Genomic DNA, 16,869 nt, shown 5'->3' on the forward strand with positions numbered 1-16,869 from the left:
GATAGGCATTTCATTTACATTTATCGTAAATTGTACGCAGTAATGATTTCTATGTGTTAAATTGCATAATCCATACAAGTCTGACAGTCTCATAAAGGCTGTGGGCCGACGTCCTCTTGTGAATGCATCAGCGCCAATGACAGAGGTTATCGTACCCTTGACAGAGGTTACGGCCGTCTTGTATCCGCTAGTGGAGCTGCTCCCGTGGTCGCTCTCTGAACCACGTCACTCAAAATTTGCAGCGTAAACTCAAATAGTTTAAATAGCAGATTTTTTGCTAATGATGCACATTTTGCCAAAAAAAAAGGATAAGGGGCTGCTCACAAGAGTGTGTAGCTGGCATTTCGAGGGACAGCAAACTCCCTCAGCAGCATGGCTAACTGCGGGTACACAGTCTGAGTCCACAGCCTCACTCTCTGACAGTTATCTATCTTTACTTCTAATATTTCTGCAGTTGCTTTCTTAAGTTGATTCCTTACCAAAAAAAAAAAAAAAAAACCCCAAAAAAACAAACAGCATGACAGAAATGTTTTCCTTTCTGAACGTAACATTCTCCCACAAAGTGCACAGAGATCTGAGATACAGAACGGCGTCGTGCCCGATGAGAGGTTTATAATCTGGTTTATGATCCGCTTGGATTGAACTGGCACCACAGGGAATGGGACAGTCCGGGTATCCTTGTCTTTACGCTTCCTAGACATGTCATAAAAAATGGTTTCGTAGCATTGTTAGAGGAGAGAGGGTGCCAGCAGAAGCTCATGCCAATAAGTACTGGGTTAAGCCTACCGCAAAAGAGAGACCGCCCCGTCGCACCAGTTACACACCAGTTACAGAAAAGGAAAGCTTTGCCTTTGCTTCCAGCGCTTCCGGCAGCGCTGATCAGAGTGCCCTTTCCTGCCATTTCTCCTTATTTTAAACCTTGTCAATAAGTCTCTTCTGCTCCTCTAAACAGTGCAATGGTGAAAGTGCTGCAGCTTTTAAAGGATTTATAAGGCTTAGCTGATCAAATCACTTGCTGTGCCAAAAAAATAAGAGAAAGAATGTTGTGTGGATGGATGCTGTTTCGGTATTCTGCTGTCGTGTTGCCTGGTGTCAATTCCTCGTCATCCGTACTCCTCCCTATAGCCATTTACTGTCTCCAGGTGTTTGGTAGATACAAGCTCTTTTGCACAGGAACCACCTCTTAGTTGTCTGTTTGCACAGTGCCTTTCCCATGATGATTCTGGCCATGAGAAGAATTCGTAGGTGATGTAGTAATAATCATAATATTTTGCGTATCCCCGGGATCTGCGAAGTGGCCGTTCTTCACACATTTAGATCTTCCCTGTTAAATCCTTCCCCTCGTTCCCATCAAATGTGCATGCCTGCACATCGCACATTGCACACATGCACATGCGAATTCTGTAAATGCACGTAGGACCCAGTTGTCTCTGTAGACAAGCATTTATCTTCCTTATTTTGCACTTCACCCCTCCAAGGATAAACATAATGTTTTTTTATTACATGATTAAAGTCTATATTCTTCTAAAAATATTAGGCCAATATTTCTGAACTATAAGCAGGCTTCACTGATTCTTCCACTTTTTGCTGATTTTAAAGAAATTCTTTTCAAGGTAGCAAAGTAGCCTTCAAAGTTTTCATTGAGGCAGAATTATGAAAAATTACTGTGAGAAACGATGGGCAAGTTAACGTCGTCCCTATTCACTCTCACCTGAAAGCTTTATTGTGACTCCTGTTACCAGTGGCATCCTGGGTAACAAATATTTTCATTTCATTCTGAGGCAGAGCAAATAGATTTCGTTAGTGAATGACCTTGTGCATTAGCTGTGTTATTCATGATTTAGTGAGCCAGTCGGTTGAAATATTGCTAATGTTTTCCCAACTCAGTCTTGTTACATTTGTGCCACGAGGATGACATTAAGTGTAGTTGTAGATGAATAACAAATAACATCGCTTGAAGTTGTGTTTTGGATCATTAAAGAAATGAACCTACAGGGTACTGTTTTATTAACTGAGGAAATGACTGAAAAAAATTACAGTTCTTGAATGTGTAATTATTAAAAAGAACAACAGTTTGGCATGCTGAAAATTAGTGGTGGTGCCCCTTAATTTTTTTGTATACCAGTGCAAAAACACTACAGTGTCCATCCAAAGGTTTTGGCAGATTTTAAGTAAGAGTAAGAATAATTCATACATTTCAGGCTGTTTATGTGAAAAGACTCAAAGTGGTGCCAGCAGGAGAATGCTAAAAAAGTACAGCATAACAAAGACGAGGATTAATAATTAGAGGCCAGTATGTGTATTTTTCAATATTATATATTATCATATCAGTGAGGTTCAGTGTACTTTCCAGGGAGACCATCAGGAGGAGTGGATCGCATTTTTAAAAGTCCAACAACTGTTCTTGGTTTTCTTTTCCAGAGTGCTGTGGTTTGTTTTATGTTAAAAAAATAATAGAAGCTATATAAAAAGTAGCTGGCTTCTGGAGAGATGGTTTAGTTCTTTCCATTGCCCCAATAACACATCATCTATTCCAAAGAAGACACACAAGGTCAGTTAATTTCCAGATAACTGGGTGTCCTGAATTTCTACAAAACTACAACCATAAGTACCAACTTCTGGCTCACTTCAGTGGTTCTTTCTGCTTATAAACCACACCAGTTAATATTGCTAGAAAAGCGAGAACAGGGGAGAAAATTTTAATTCAGATATTAGTATTCCTGGACTCTTGGTAGGCAACTATTTTTGTTGCTATTAGACAAAGATATAAGTTTATAATTTTTCTACTTTTTCTAAAGCATTTGAAGGACAAGGAGTGGATTTTATGTAAAAGTTTGTATTTTTAAAGAGGACAGATGGTTCTTATTTAAAAATAATAAATCTCCAAAAGGAGATGCAGTGGATATCCTGAGGGATCAAAATGAAGTATATGGAAGGAAAGAATATTCGAAGAGAAGCAGAAGGCAAATACAAAACTAGAATATGTAGCTACCCTTGAAAATCTGAGTAGCTGCTATTATCTGTTTGATTTTTTGGTAGTATTTTCATCACAAGAAAATTAAAGCAATCTGTTGAATTCTTAACTATAAATAAAAGAAGACAGCAAAACTGTTCTTTTATAATGCTATTCCAAATGCCTGTCTTTTAAAAAGGAAAGAAAAGTAGCTGTGACCTTAAGCTTTTGTTATGGAGTGTTACTTTCCACAGTCTTGTGAAGGTGAGGAGGCAAAGACTTCCCTGCACTAAGAAGGGCTGAGAGAGGTCCAGGTGGTCCTTCTTCCCCACCCATCCCCTGGGACCACGAATCTTGCCTTCAAGTTTATAAATGTTAAGATTGAACACGTGATGGCGAACTTTAATGTTAAGCTAACTGGGACTCTAAAAAGTACAATTAAAAGTTGATCTAGACATAGCAATCAGCCCAGAAAGAAAGTTGCTGAGAAAAATTGTCTGCATTTGCACCGGTAGTCATGCCAGTTTGGTCCACTTGAAGGTATTCTGCTCTAGCTTCAGCTCAACATACTACAGGTTGTTTTATCTGCATTTTCTGTACAGAGCTGAAACTTGTCAAAGAATATTTATGTGAAGAAATTTTGATGTGAAAGGTGGAATGACACTTCTTTTTTTCATTTTCTGCTAACACTGGCTGAATTGGTACACCTTTAGCTATAAATAATGAATAAGTGTTTTAAATATGCAAGCAAATTTTTACATATGTGCTGCACTCCATCAGGTAATGTGCAGCATTGAATTGTCTCTGTTAAAATGGTCAATAGTATTAAAAATTGTCACTGTTAAGAATTCACTGAAACATATTCTGTATTTGTAAAAAATACATAGCCAAAGCATGGTTATTTTTGTTGTTAGCATTCAAACTCTTCTATAGATGGATATCAACTTCCTTATATTATTTAGGAGAATATTTTGAAAAATTGGTTTCTGAAGCTCTGCAGGAAAGTATTTAGAATAGATAAAGGTTTTTCATTTCTACAGTTTGAATTCATATAAACTAGTTTTGTTCATACTTCAAGAACAGAACCATCACATTGACACCACACCTTGAAAATTCTTCTCTGTAGCCATGGCATTGTCTACAGGAGAGTTTTACTGCTGAAGTATTTTTGCACTTATATACATATGTTTCTTACAAGGGTATGCCTGTGGGGAAAAAAACCTGTTTGGCCCAACGGGCCTTTCTAGGCTTATATTTATATACGACGAATAAATGATACCTATTTCAGGATGGGATAAGTCAATCCCTCGCAATACCTAGCTGACTAGTGAGGGAACCTTGACTGATTTCTTGGTTGAGAGAGCAATGTTTGTAGAGATGGATCCCACCATTAACAAAAAAGCTCCAGAGAAATACAAAAATGTTATTGCATTATCCCAAACTCCTCAACTACGATTTAAATGTCATGTTTTAGAATAGCAGTGTGCTCATGTTAAAGGACAGTTAAGGGAAAACATACAATTGAACAGTATCTATTAAATAAGTAAAAATAAATCAATGCAAGCAGTCAGGCGGAAAGAATGTGTTTAAAATACATACCTAATCTATGCAAACAGGCAGCTGTGTGAGGTCCTGATGTATCAGGTCTTTGCTGCTCTATCCTTGAATATTATCTGACCATGGGACATTAGGGACGTGGGAGGTAGATGGTTTAGAGAGAGAAAAATGACATTGTTTCAGTGACTGAATTTAAAAAATATACAGCTCTTCCTAGCTACTCAAGTATGGGCCAATTTTTCTCTTACAGCAACATGCAATGCTGCTATTTACCTGACAGATGGATTTGGTGTGTATTTTTTGACCAGAACTAAAGACAAACAGAGATGGAAAATTCCTTGACTGTGTGCATGGAGATTCGGCTGCCTTGTACCAAAAACTGTGGGAATGCAAAGGTGCACTGGGAGTGGTGAGCATGGCCTGAATTTCCACCTGCTGGTTTTATTGGCTAGAGCAGGTTGTAAAGGATGCGTGCCCTCAAAACTGCTGGAGATGCAAACAATATTTTAAATTACTCCAGGCAGCAAAGTACTGCATCTGAACAGATTGAAATCTGAAATGTTGATATCAGAAATTAAATTAATGCACGTGAGACGGAAACAATATCTAATTAAAATAATTTGAAAAATTACTTGAAAATTGAATATGACATAATATTTAGCAGGCTGTCGCTAGCACAGCTATGTGACTTTGACTTTTCTGCAACCATTTTCCTTCCAGGCTTGGCTTCCAGTTAACTAGAAATTACACATGAAGCAACTATCTCATGCCATCACCCAGTAAAGATTGGAAGACAAAATACCTTTTGCCTGCATCCTGTGTACTTGTCGCTCACTAACTGAAGTGTAAAATTGAGTAAAGGGACCCTTCCTCCCCTTGTATCTGGACACGAGTTAGTCATTTTTGTTTCAAGCTGGAGCATTTCGAATGCTCATGTTGTGGTTTTGATTTATTTACTTGCAGCCTGATGCTACCCCTGACCAGGGAGAGGAGTTACAGATTCACGGATTTGCTGTAGCCACTGGAGGAAGTGCCCAGGGCTGGGCACAGGTTCTCCACACACCACCCCGGAGATGTACACCAAAGTCAGGGAGAGTTTATCTTCTATTCCAGAAAGTCTATTCGTCTGAACATGGTCATACCTAACTATCTAATTCAAAGTTCATTAAAGTACTTTTTAATTACTTCCAGCAAAGGAAAGGGAATGAGGTGGGAAAAACCCGTGTAACATCGGGCTGTTCCATAGGGAAAAGACTTAGAGAGTGCTGAACCGACGGTGTGGTTTTCCTCTGTCCCATTCTCATTTAGTGGTCTGAATGCCTCAGCAGTTTCAGGAGGTGCATTGACTGTGCGAAGGCAGGTTTACTCTGGGACTGTGTTCTTCTCAACACGGGGAGAGCCCAAATATTATGGGAATCCATTTTCACTGAATTGCAAGGGACCAAGGTTTTAGTATCTTCTGCGTATATGCATGGCACAGTGTGTAGGTCTGCCAAACATAAAGGTAGTCTTTCTGGTCGACCTTGTGAAGAAATTTTCCATATAATCGGGACATTCTTCGTAGGGGAGGAGAAAGCAAAGACTAACTTGATGTAAATAAATGCAACATCTGCTTGTCATAGATTTGTGAAACTCGTTAAAAAGTGAAAAGCTATAACACTTACCATCTCTCTGGATTGCCCTTCCTCCTTTTCCCTTTCCTTTCCTCAAAGAGGGAAAAACAAACGCAATTCTTCTGAATGTGGCTCTATGAAAGGAGATTTGCAACAAGCTGATGGCAAGAAGGTGGTTGTTGTAGAATTCATCTGACAGCCGACAGTAAATCTGAACTAATTGCCCTCCATCACTTTATTGACTGGAGGTCGAGTCAATATAGTTAGTGAGTCTAGGGCATGAATTGGCTCATTCTAAAATGGGCATGTAATAGAGGTCAGGGGAATCACATGTCTGTAAGTACTTGGTTTTTTTCTTTTCTCCATTTAATTAAATACAGCACACCCTCAAATTCAGACTTACAGCAGAAAAATAAGGTTTCCTTGTGAGTGATACCATCTTCCCACAAATACTTTTTGTATTTAAGGATAGTTTCTTCTCTGGAGCAGGTAAATCCTGCAGCAGCACAGGAGACAGACCAAAGAAGCCTCCTGCAGAAACCCTTCCTTCGTTTCACTTGTGCCAGCGTGTGCTCCCACGGGTAAGCCGGAGGGTGCGGTTGTGCTTGGCAACGTGCTTTATAGAGATATAGTAAACCTTTGTGAACCATTCATTTCTCAGGGCTGCCTTCTTCCAGAAATGCTGTAATGAGGCTGGAGGTCTGCTCAAAGCCGTGTATAACTTGCTTCTCCTAATAACCGATGGACTCCAAGGTTAAACCTGCCAACTACAAAACTAGACACTCAAATTCCTGACTAAGCCACTGACAGATAACTTTGACAAAGGAAATGAACGTTAGCCCTCAGAAAACACATCAGACCTCCCTCAGGTTAGTGAAAACTATGAACAGTGACAATCCCTACCCTTAAAACACTCAGTAACACCCTCATCGTGCTCTCTAATAGAGCAAAGCCATTAAGTTGTCCCCATTGTAATTTAGATCACAGAAGAGACTTCCACAGATTCTTTCAGGTTAAAATAACTGGTATACAGAGAGTAGGCAAAATTATTCCACTGTAGCTACGTGCTTAATTATATGGAATACTGCATAAATTGTCAAGTGCAAAGAATTATTCTGATAAATTAAAATACTAATTAAATAGGCTATTGCAGAATTTTGAGACCATTATAGGGCTCCGCTTCTTCAGGTAATTTGCATATCCTTCATCTAGTGAATTTAATTTAAAGGCCTCCTTTTTTGTGTGTTTGGAAGCCCTTTTTGTTTCAGTGAAAGATTAAAAAAGGGATTTATATGTTGCTAACTGGGTTGGTTTGGGGTTTTTTTTTGCTTTTTTTTTTAATAGCTGTTTTTATTATGCCTCTTTGCTGATGAGCTTGTCAGTTCTCCATTAGTATTTTAGGACTTTAAACTGTGGCCATAAAAAATAAACTTTGATGGAATGTGCAATATACCATGTTACCCAGAATTATCATTTCCAGTTCATAAAATTTGCAACAGAAACATCATCTGCTGTATACTTGTACTGGAATAAAAGCTAGCAGGTAGTACACTAAAATACTATTTAAAAATTTAGGCCAATTTTCAAAAGATTAGTAGCTTGTTCTAAATATCTGTATTTATTTTCCCACCACTTCTTCCTCATCTATCTATAGGCTATCAACTACTTTTTATTGTCTTAAATTCTCAATTATAGTTAGGCATAGAAAAAGTTAAGTAGTTATATTCACTGTTCATCAGCTTCAAAGAGCTACTTGATATGTGGTTGATGCTTCATCTTCAGCATCACTCTTTTTGGCAGAATTTCTTGACCTTCCTGAACTGCTTGTGGAGTTCAAGGTTAGCTAAAATATGCTCCTGTACACACCTGGAGTGAACATGCTGGAGACTCTCTGCTGTGTCTCTCCACAATCTGACAGTGCCTGAGTTTGACCATTTTCAGGTTATGATTTAATCAATAACACATCGTGCCTTCATGCCTCCTAATTTTGGCAGGGTTTATGTTAGCACGGCTGTCAGAGCTGTCTTTTGTGTCTTAGCCAATATCAAGGGGGAAAGGGGAGTGTTAAGCAAACTTTTTTTGTTGTTTTTTAATATCAAAGCTTCAATAATTAAAGTCTGCAGGAAACCTATATAAAGGAGGTCAAATATGTAATAGTAATTATAAAATTCAGCAATCCAGCAGACCCAATATTTTCTATTAACTGTTCATGTGGTAGGAAATCACACACTGGGATTTAAGCCTTGTTATTTACTGATAGCCATTTATTTTGCAGCCGCTCTGCTGTGCAGTTGTCTTTATTCTAAGCTACCAAAGAATCATTTGTCGGACCATTCAGTTTCTTTGAAGGAGGCTGTGGAGCTTTCTGGTTTTATAGAACTTCCAAATTTTTACATGTGGTAGAAATCTGCCTTTAATGTGTATGCTGGGTGTGAGGCAGTGTGGTAGCATGGCATATCTTTGCAACAAAATGGCACAACCAAAAGGGGGAATGTTGTTACGTGACATGGCAGGTCATCAGCCGTCGGTCATCAGCCGTCGGTCATCAGCCGTCAGTGAAACACCACAGTCCAGGGTGCATCTCAAGGCTGAAAATCAACCTTGCTGGCAAAGATTTACTTCTTTTTGGAAAATTCATACGCACAACACATACAGCACAGTGAAAATGTAGCCTCAAACCGTGTGGTCCAGGCAACTATCCTTTTCATGTGGTCCCTGCAATTCTGGGTGGAATAAATATGTTTGTGAATGTGTAAAGCATGGCGTAAGTATTAAGTATATAAGTATTGTAAGCAGGTTTTAGGCTGTCATCCATGAAAACATGCATTTAAGCTTTCTTAGCTTGGGACTCCATGTTCCTACCTGCTTAATCGGTGGCATATTAAAAACAAGAAAAAATAAAGCTATGTGGGTCTAAAAGGTGGACAGAGCTTTCCTCTCCATTTATAATGAGCAATATTCATCCCTTTCTGGATGGGGGCATGTCAGAAAAGTTTCTCCGTATTAGAATTGCTTGAGGTTTCACTTCTTGAGTTTTTGCACATGCAAACTCTCAGCAAAATCTTTCCACATTTTAGATATATGAGGTGAGATTGAGCCCTAATGATATGACTCACCTCTGAAATAAATGTAAGTCATTTCTGTTGCACTTTGGACAAACTAAATAAAGTATCAGTTCACAATAATATTGCTTCTGAGAATTGTCTGCTGCAATCTGAACTGGTTTGAATGTGTTTCAAATGGCAACAATTAAAGAGTATTTTTCACAAATGAAAGAAAAATATTCCTTTCAGTATATTTATGTAAATTTACAGTGTACAATATGTTCTAGCACACTTCTTGTCCTTTCTGTAGGAACGTTTCCTTTAGGCGACTTAAATTGAAAAGCTGAGTCTATCCAAATTGTGTCTGTAATCAAAGGAAAGAGATGGCTGCCTGCAGATGTGTGTGAGACACGTGGGATGACTCATCGTATTAAATGTCCATCTCCTTCCATTGACTGCAAGGAGAACCTAGATGAGTCACTTGGATTACGTGGTCAATGACTAGAGGGCCAAAGGGAGGCGAGTTTAACAAGGCTGCAAGGCTTCATTTCTACTCATAAATAAATGTGTTGCCATGCTCTTCAGAGGTGGGAAAGTTTCCACTGAAGAAGTGAACTTTCCACTGAGAACTTTCCAAGCATGCTGTGTATGTGTTAAATGTGTATAATACTGTGTATACAAGGGAACTAGAATTGGTTTGGCTTTCTTTTTCACATAATAAGGAACAATTAATGGCATACCTATGCGTTCGAAAAACAGACTAGCAGAGTTGCTATCAGGGAAAGATATTCCATAGATGCACAGGTAGGAACTGTCATGAATTTACTGAGGGAGTAAAGAAGGTTTGTTATATTGTAAATGCTGCAAAATCATGCCTATTCCAGCTTTCCTTTAACTCTTTCAATCTTACTTTTCCTTACAGCCCTAAACAAAGAGAAGCTTGAAAAAACAACTGGACTGAAAATTCTGCAGACCGGTGTGGGGGAGGTAAGTGGCTTGGGGGCATTTTACACTCTCAAAAACATTTTAATTGTTGGGTTTTTTTAAGAAATACTGGAGCTCATAAACATTTGTGAGCTACCAGTCTGATAGTGCTAAGGGCCTTTTTATGATACAGTTGCATCTGTCAAAATACAATCTGCTGCACAAATAGCACTGTATCCCACAGAGAAAAAGATACCATCCTTATGAGAAAAGTGCAGCCGGCTTTAAGAAATGCAGTTTTTTGCTTTGTTGTATCACAGGAACAAAATCCCCAAAGATGAGCACAGCAACTGAAGTCATCGTATTATTCCCCTTGGTTTTGATGGAGTGCTATCTCATCTAAATCAATGAAAGTTTAAATTTGGGGTAAAGAGCCTTCAGATGTTAGAGAGAATCTGACAGTGAATGACTTGCTTATTTTGGATGTAACCTGAAGCATAAATAAAACATGTGTCTGTTATTATGGTGATATCACCAAGCAAAAACTCCACTAAGCAGTTCATCATTTATTAATAAAGATGATGCTATCTGCTAAGAACTTTGTACGAACTACAGTTGATTGTTAATTCTCATGCTAATTTTGTGTACATAGTTGTCTGTGGGGTTTTTTTTTTTTCATTTAAGTAATTTTCCTAGTGGTGGATGCTCACAGGGATAGACAAATGCCTTTTTTTTGTGACTACATTATTCTCAGTATTAAGAATAATGAACTACTAACTTGTAATATCCTGAAAGAGTGTTTACCTTTTTTTTTTCTTTTTCTACTGATTTTCATTTTTTATATTTCTAATTTTTACCAGTTCATGACTAAGAACTTAACTTGCCAGGATTTCCGAGGTTCCTTGTGTAACTATTGACATTATTAAGAGACTTGGTCCTGAAAAGGTACCAACACTGACACCTGCTGAGATGATCAGGGTCATAAGAATGCGTGTAAAAATTAGAAATTGGAAACAAACATAGGTGAGAACATCGGAAAATGAAAGACAGCGTCTCTCCTTAACTGGAGTTGGTTTAACTAGTTGAGGTTCTCAAGGGTGCTTAAACTCAAGAGCTGGGAAGTGTATCCTGCAGCATGGCTGTGCACCTCAGGCTGTGTGCTGACTGAGGACAGAGTAAAGCTTGCATTTGTGCTATCCACAAGCCCTGGTTTCTGCTAAATAACAGGAGCACCAGGACTGTGGCACATTCAGTAAAATTTTACCCAACAGGACTCCTCATCCTAATGAAATCACTAACTCCATGCAATTTGTCTGATTCCAGTTATTGAATGGATTCCAGTTGGCTTAAAAGTCATCTGGGAAATGAAAACCCACTTCACTTCAGATGCTTACTGTTAAATGAATTGTTATCTTATATGTGGTCGATGGAGAAAGAAAGAACTTTTGGATATTTTAAATGCAAAAAGTTTTCACCTGTTAAATGCATCATTGATCCACGTTGTAGCAATAGGGTTGTTGTAACCATGGTTGTCTAAGGATGTACTGGAGGTATAGCCTCGATAAAGCCTAGCTTTTTTTCAGACTAGCTAATAGAACTAGAAAAAAAATGGACAGATTCTTAGGCTAGAGATCTCCTCAGCCTGGTTCTTGTGCTCAGTTTAGTAAAGGCACTGCAGAACTCACATCCCATATATTTAGGCTATCATAGCTTTCTAAAGGCTATTTCAGGTTACATCTAACTATGTTAATCCAGTTTTGCAGTTTGTTTTTATTCACCCTGGTGTTTAACAGTATTAAAATAATAGAAAGTACATATTTTGACATAATGAAGGAGACTTTTGTTTAATAAGGACTTCTTTTTCTTTGCACTGTAGGAATGGAATTATATGTAATGTTAACTGTAAATCAAAGTCAAATGCTCAAATCAAAAGTACTTAGAAAAAACTCTTTAGTTTCAGAATGAGAAATGGCCTTTTTGTTTGGACAGTATGTCAGATTCATGACAAAGTTAATGGATATATAATCTTCACTTGCAGGACTGTAAAATAAAAAGGATTGATTTTGCATGGCAAGTTTCATATCTGAAATAGCTCAAGAGAAATATAGCCGAGATACTAGTGGCAAATGGAGCAGCTGTATAAACAAATGAAGGAACTGTTCTAAGCTCAGCAATAATTCATGTGTTGCTCTGGACAGTGGAATCTGTTTGAGGTGTTGATCTATGATAACAGCATTTGTGCCTCAGTAAGAAATGCACGGACACCAGTGACTACCCAGGCCTTGGCTGCGGCAGAAGGAAACTGTCTCTTTCCCTGTGGAGAAGAGAAATGCTTCTCAGAGCTACTCAATCTCTCACTTTCTCCTTCTATCTCAGGAAGAGCATTTCAAAAGCAACAACAGGTTATAAAATTCACGCCAAACTTAGTTAGACATTCAGTCAAGTCCAGGGAGGGCTGATGAATAGCTGTTATGTCACTGCATAAACATGTGCTACGTAGTCATTAACAATATGGGTCTGGAGTCTGCCACAGCTGCAATACCGTTCATCATCTTTGTGTCATGTAAAATTTCCACAGCTTCTTGAGTTTTTTGGATAGAGCTGAGGTTAGCTGCATTCTGACAACATAGCGTAGGCTCTGCTTATAGCAGGATTAAAAACGAGTTCCTAAACTGCAACACCAGAAGCTGCTCATGTGTCAGGATGTTGTCTCAAAAGTTCTATATGTTTCATGGGAAGGTTGGGAAGGTTTGGAGGATATAGTGCAAAGCATTGCCTGGACTGCAGGTGAGCAGAGCTTCTTTCAGGTCATTGTGGAACAACGGACTCTTACTGGTGCTTCAGTACTTAAAGGGTACTTGCTTAAAGTAAAGTACTTATAAGAAAGATGGGGACAGGCTTTTTAGCAGGCGCTGTTGCAATGGGACAAGGGGTAATGGTTTTAAACTAAAAGAGGGTAGATTTAGATTAGAGATAAGGAAGGAATTTTTGACAATGAAAGTGGTGAAACCCTGGCCCAGGTTGCCCAGAGAGGTGGTAGATGCCCCATCCCTGGAAACATTCCAGGTCAGGTTGGATGGGGCTCTGAGCAACCTGATCTAGTTGAAGATGTCCCTGCTCACTGCAGGGGGGGTGGACTAGATGGCCTCTAAAGGTCTCTTCCAACCCAAAGATTCTGTGATTCTGTGATTCCACAGCACAGCCACCTCAACACCTAAATGATGCCAACAGAATATTCAACAGTCCAGGGATGCAGAGAGTTGGATTGGAGTTTGATGTGCTGTGTGCCACTGTTAGTGTGCTAATTATTTTGGCACCTATCTTGTTTGTAAGAATGCTGTTATATCAGAAAACCAGGAATAACTCTGCTGTAAAGAAAACCAGTGCCGACACTGAAATCCTGAGGATGTGTGCATTGTTGTAGTACTGACTACCTCTGGAATTATATTTCCTAAGAAGTTTATTTTCTATTTGGAGTTTTCCAGCACCTATAACAGCTCTAAAACTTCCTATACAGTAGCCCTCCAAGATTTCTTTGAGTCGCTGTCATGCATGATGTTTGTGCCACACAAATTCATCGTGAGCTTTTCACACCTTCTTGGTTATTCAGATACAGTGAAGCTGCTGTTGTCTTTGAGGTATTTTCTTTTGATTTCCCACACATGAAATAAATCTCTGAAGTCCTAAGGTCGTCTTCAGAAGTTCAATAACCTCCTATAGTTGAGTGTATGTAAGGTATGAATGTAAGTGTTGTGTCATCTGTATGTATATTTGCATAATACCACAAGAGGCATAGTGCTGGTAAAAAAAAAAACCACACAGCATAAAAGAAAAGCTAAAGAGCATTTAAGCAGGACCGTAACTCCATTCTCCTATCTCACAACTTGATGTGGACCATTATGTTTTGCAGAAATAAGAATTGAACTTGTTGCTCTGCATGGCTGAGCACCCCTGTGAGATCTTGGGGACAGCATTTGGTCTCACACGGAGGGAAAGCCTCCTTAGCAGCAGCACGGCTCCGCCTGAGTCCTGCTGAGTTCAGGATTCAGTGGGCTCGGGAGCCCCAGTCCCACACAAATATTCGTCCAGCTGGACTTGTACCCAGGAGCTCAGCAGGCACCATGAACCACAGCCCCGCGCAGAAGTCACTGAGTAACCTGGAAATCCTTCCACATCCTTTAGGAACTTAACAACTTCTTTCTTTTCACATAAGCACTTGTGAATTATTATAAAAGTGCAGTATTTTTCAGTTCAATTCCACGCTGAGCTTGGCTGTGACTGGAGTTTGTCTGGTTCAAATCCAGCTCTGGTTTATGAAATTTCAAATAATAGTTCAAATGCAGTGACTATGGCATGCAAAAATAACTCTTTATCCAGCTTTTGGCTGAATTTTTTTTTCAACAATTTCAGAATAACAGGTCAGGCTCTCCAGTGGCTCAGGAAAGTGTAATGATTCAAATCATGTTTTGGAGTCTAAGAGTCTGTGATTTGAATAATAAATGATCTGAATCAAGGCCTGAAACAAGCCGAGGGAATGGCACTGTTTCTGTCTTGAGCTGGTGAAATAGCACCTACTCTGGAACACATTATTTTAAATTAACTCTTTCAATTTCCCAGTAGGGCCACACAAAATACACTCATCACTGGAATTGTACCTTTGTTTGTAGGATTTGAATCATGGTTCTCAGATGGCAGACATGAGAATTAGAATAGTTTTCTAAACCAAATTAAAATATCCCAAAATATTTGTGAAATAAACACTTTGCCATACCTCTGGATGTTCTAAAATAGAGCAGTGATATTTTGACATGTTTCAGGATATTCTGATTTACGGATGTTTTGATAGGTGTAGAATTATGTTGATGCTGCATAAAGTGATGTTACTACAATAAAGAAATCTGCATTTAAAAATTCTAATGAAGCTAGAGGACATGATAAGACAGGCTTTCCAGTGATGTGCAAGCCTCTGAGGCAGGAGTCAGATTTAGGACTTATTAACTTCCTTAATGTCACCAAATTTTGTCATTAATGTCTGTGTATCCAGATTTTACCCAGAATGATATTGGAAATCCATAAAAAATTGGAGTGAGTGCAGAACCTGACAAATCATTTGCAACTGCTGAAGAATAAGCTGAAGAATAAGGTGTCAGCTTTTTCTGATCTTCTCCGACTACTGGGTAGAACGCTAAAGGTTGGCTTTTGGCTTGTAAAGACCAAATTAGCCTGGGATCTCCTCCTGCTGCCTTTCCTCCAGTGACACCCCGGCAACCAGCAAACACTCCTGATCTGGAGCAGGTATGGTGCCCAGAGGTGCGCTGGCACAGGAAGGGACGCCGTACCCAAGATCGCGTAGGTAAGGTAGCTCCGATACCGACCGCGGCGTAGGAACAGCAGCTGTGCCTGAATAAATACTCAAGTTTTAGCCCAAGTCACGAGTAAGTTTTTCAACCTCCATTGAAATCCACCCTTTTCTTATCAGAATGAATTAGGCTGAAGCCAAGCACAGGTGCGTACGAGGGAACACGTCTCTGCCATACGGTGTAAGCATTCCCAGACCAGGGGACTCCCGGGAGGGCTTTTTCCACGAGTCTGCTTCCGGCATCTTTTCCTACAAAACCCAAGGCTTAGAGGTCAGAAAAGTGAGTTTTTTCCTGTTACATGAAATCTGGGATTAGCGATCCTGCAGACGGCTCTTGCTGTTGGCTTTTGCTGATCATTGTGGCTGTGGTGATTAGCAGTCGAACGGAGATTTCCAGAAGGACAGTGTTTTGGAGCAACTTACATTGCTATGGGCAAGGCATGTGCCAGGTCACAGATGGGCTCTTTGCTTTAAGGCATGTAACTTTAAGGCTATCTTTACAAATAAGAAAATTAATCGTTAAATGAAAAACTGTTAGGAGTACAATCCTAGAAATATTCTTGGTAAAGGCACAATGAGTAAGATTTACATTATGTCACACAGAGAAGTTACAGATTCTGAAGCTGTGTAACCCTTAAAAATTCATAGATTATATTTTACATAGAATGCTGCCAGTCATATACTACTTTTATGGAGTTTTACTGACAGTGAATAATATCTCGCTATTACAGTTTTGTGAATATACATGTATAGTAAAGTGATGCTAATCAGATGTTAGTCATACAGTAAGGTTTAGAAGTAATGCTTCAAGAGCTTTAAGGAATAAAGCTAAACAGAACATTAAATTTCTCTAAAGAGAATGATGGATCTTTATGGCTCATTTATTTAAGATCTTGTATGTTTTCACAAAATGTATTTTAGCTAATATTTAGAGATAATGTTAATGCTATTTATTAACTATTCATTATGGTACATAGCCCACCAGAGGACTGCTTTTCAAATAAATTGCATCCAGAGTATTAATAAACGGCAAAATAAAAACAAATAATATGCAGCATGAATATGTATATTATTTTATCACATTATTTTGTCATATGCTTTCTGTGACTGCGTGTTATATACAGAACATACTAAAACGATACAAATCATAGCCCCAACTCTGCAAACATTTAGAATACACTTAGCTTTAAGTATATAGTTAGCCTTTCCTTTTAAGCTACTGATAAGTTTATAAAGAGATGCCTGGATGCTACTGAGACTGTCTTCTGTCATATATCACACCGTCTCTGGTTGTGGAGGGGCAAAGTTCCAATGTTTATCCCCTGTATTTGATTTGAATATTGCATAGCAGAGGTATTTTGACATCCGAATGACAGGTCACAGCTTCAGTTTGGAAATCAGGTGTCAGTAGCAATTTCT

General features: G+C 38.9%; 1 protein-coding gene across 1 annotated transcript in view; it reads left to right on the plus strand.

Moving 5' to 3' along the window:
* PTPRN2 (protein tyrosine phosphatase receptor type N2) overlaps nt 1–16,869 on the plus strand; it is a gene marked incomplete at its 3' end in the record, with an annotated part of 669,211 nt that overhangs the window by 416,509 nt on the left and 235,833 nt on the right. The window contains exon 12 of the mRNA XM_081996867.1: nt 10,090–10,154. Coding sequence (XP_081852993.1) covers nt 10,090–10,154 — 65 coding nt within the window. The remainder of the gene's footprint in view (nt 1–10,089; nt 10,155–16,869) is intronic.

The sequence above is a fragment of the Phaethon aethereus genome, assembly GCF_964289735.1.
Source record: "Phaethon aethereus genome assembly, chromosome: 2".
NCBI classification, from domain to species: Eukaryota; Metazoa; Chordata; class Aves; order Phaethontiformes; family Phaethontidae; genus Phaethon; species Phaethon aethereus.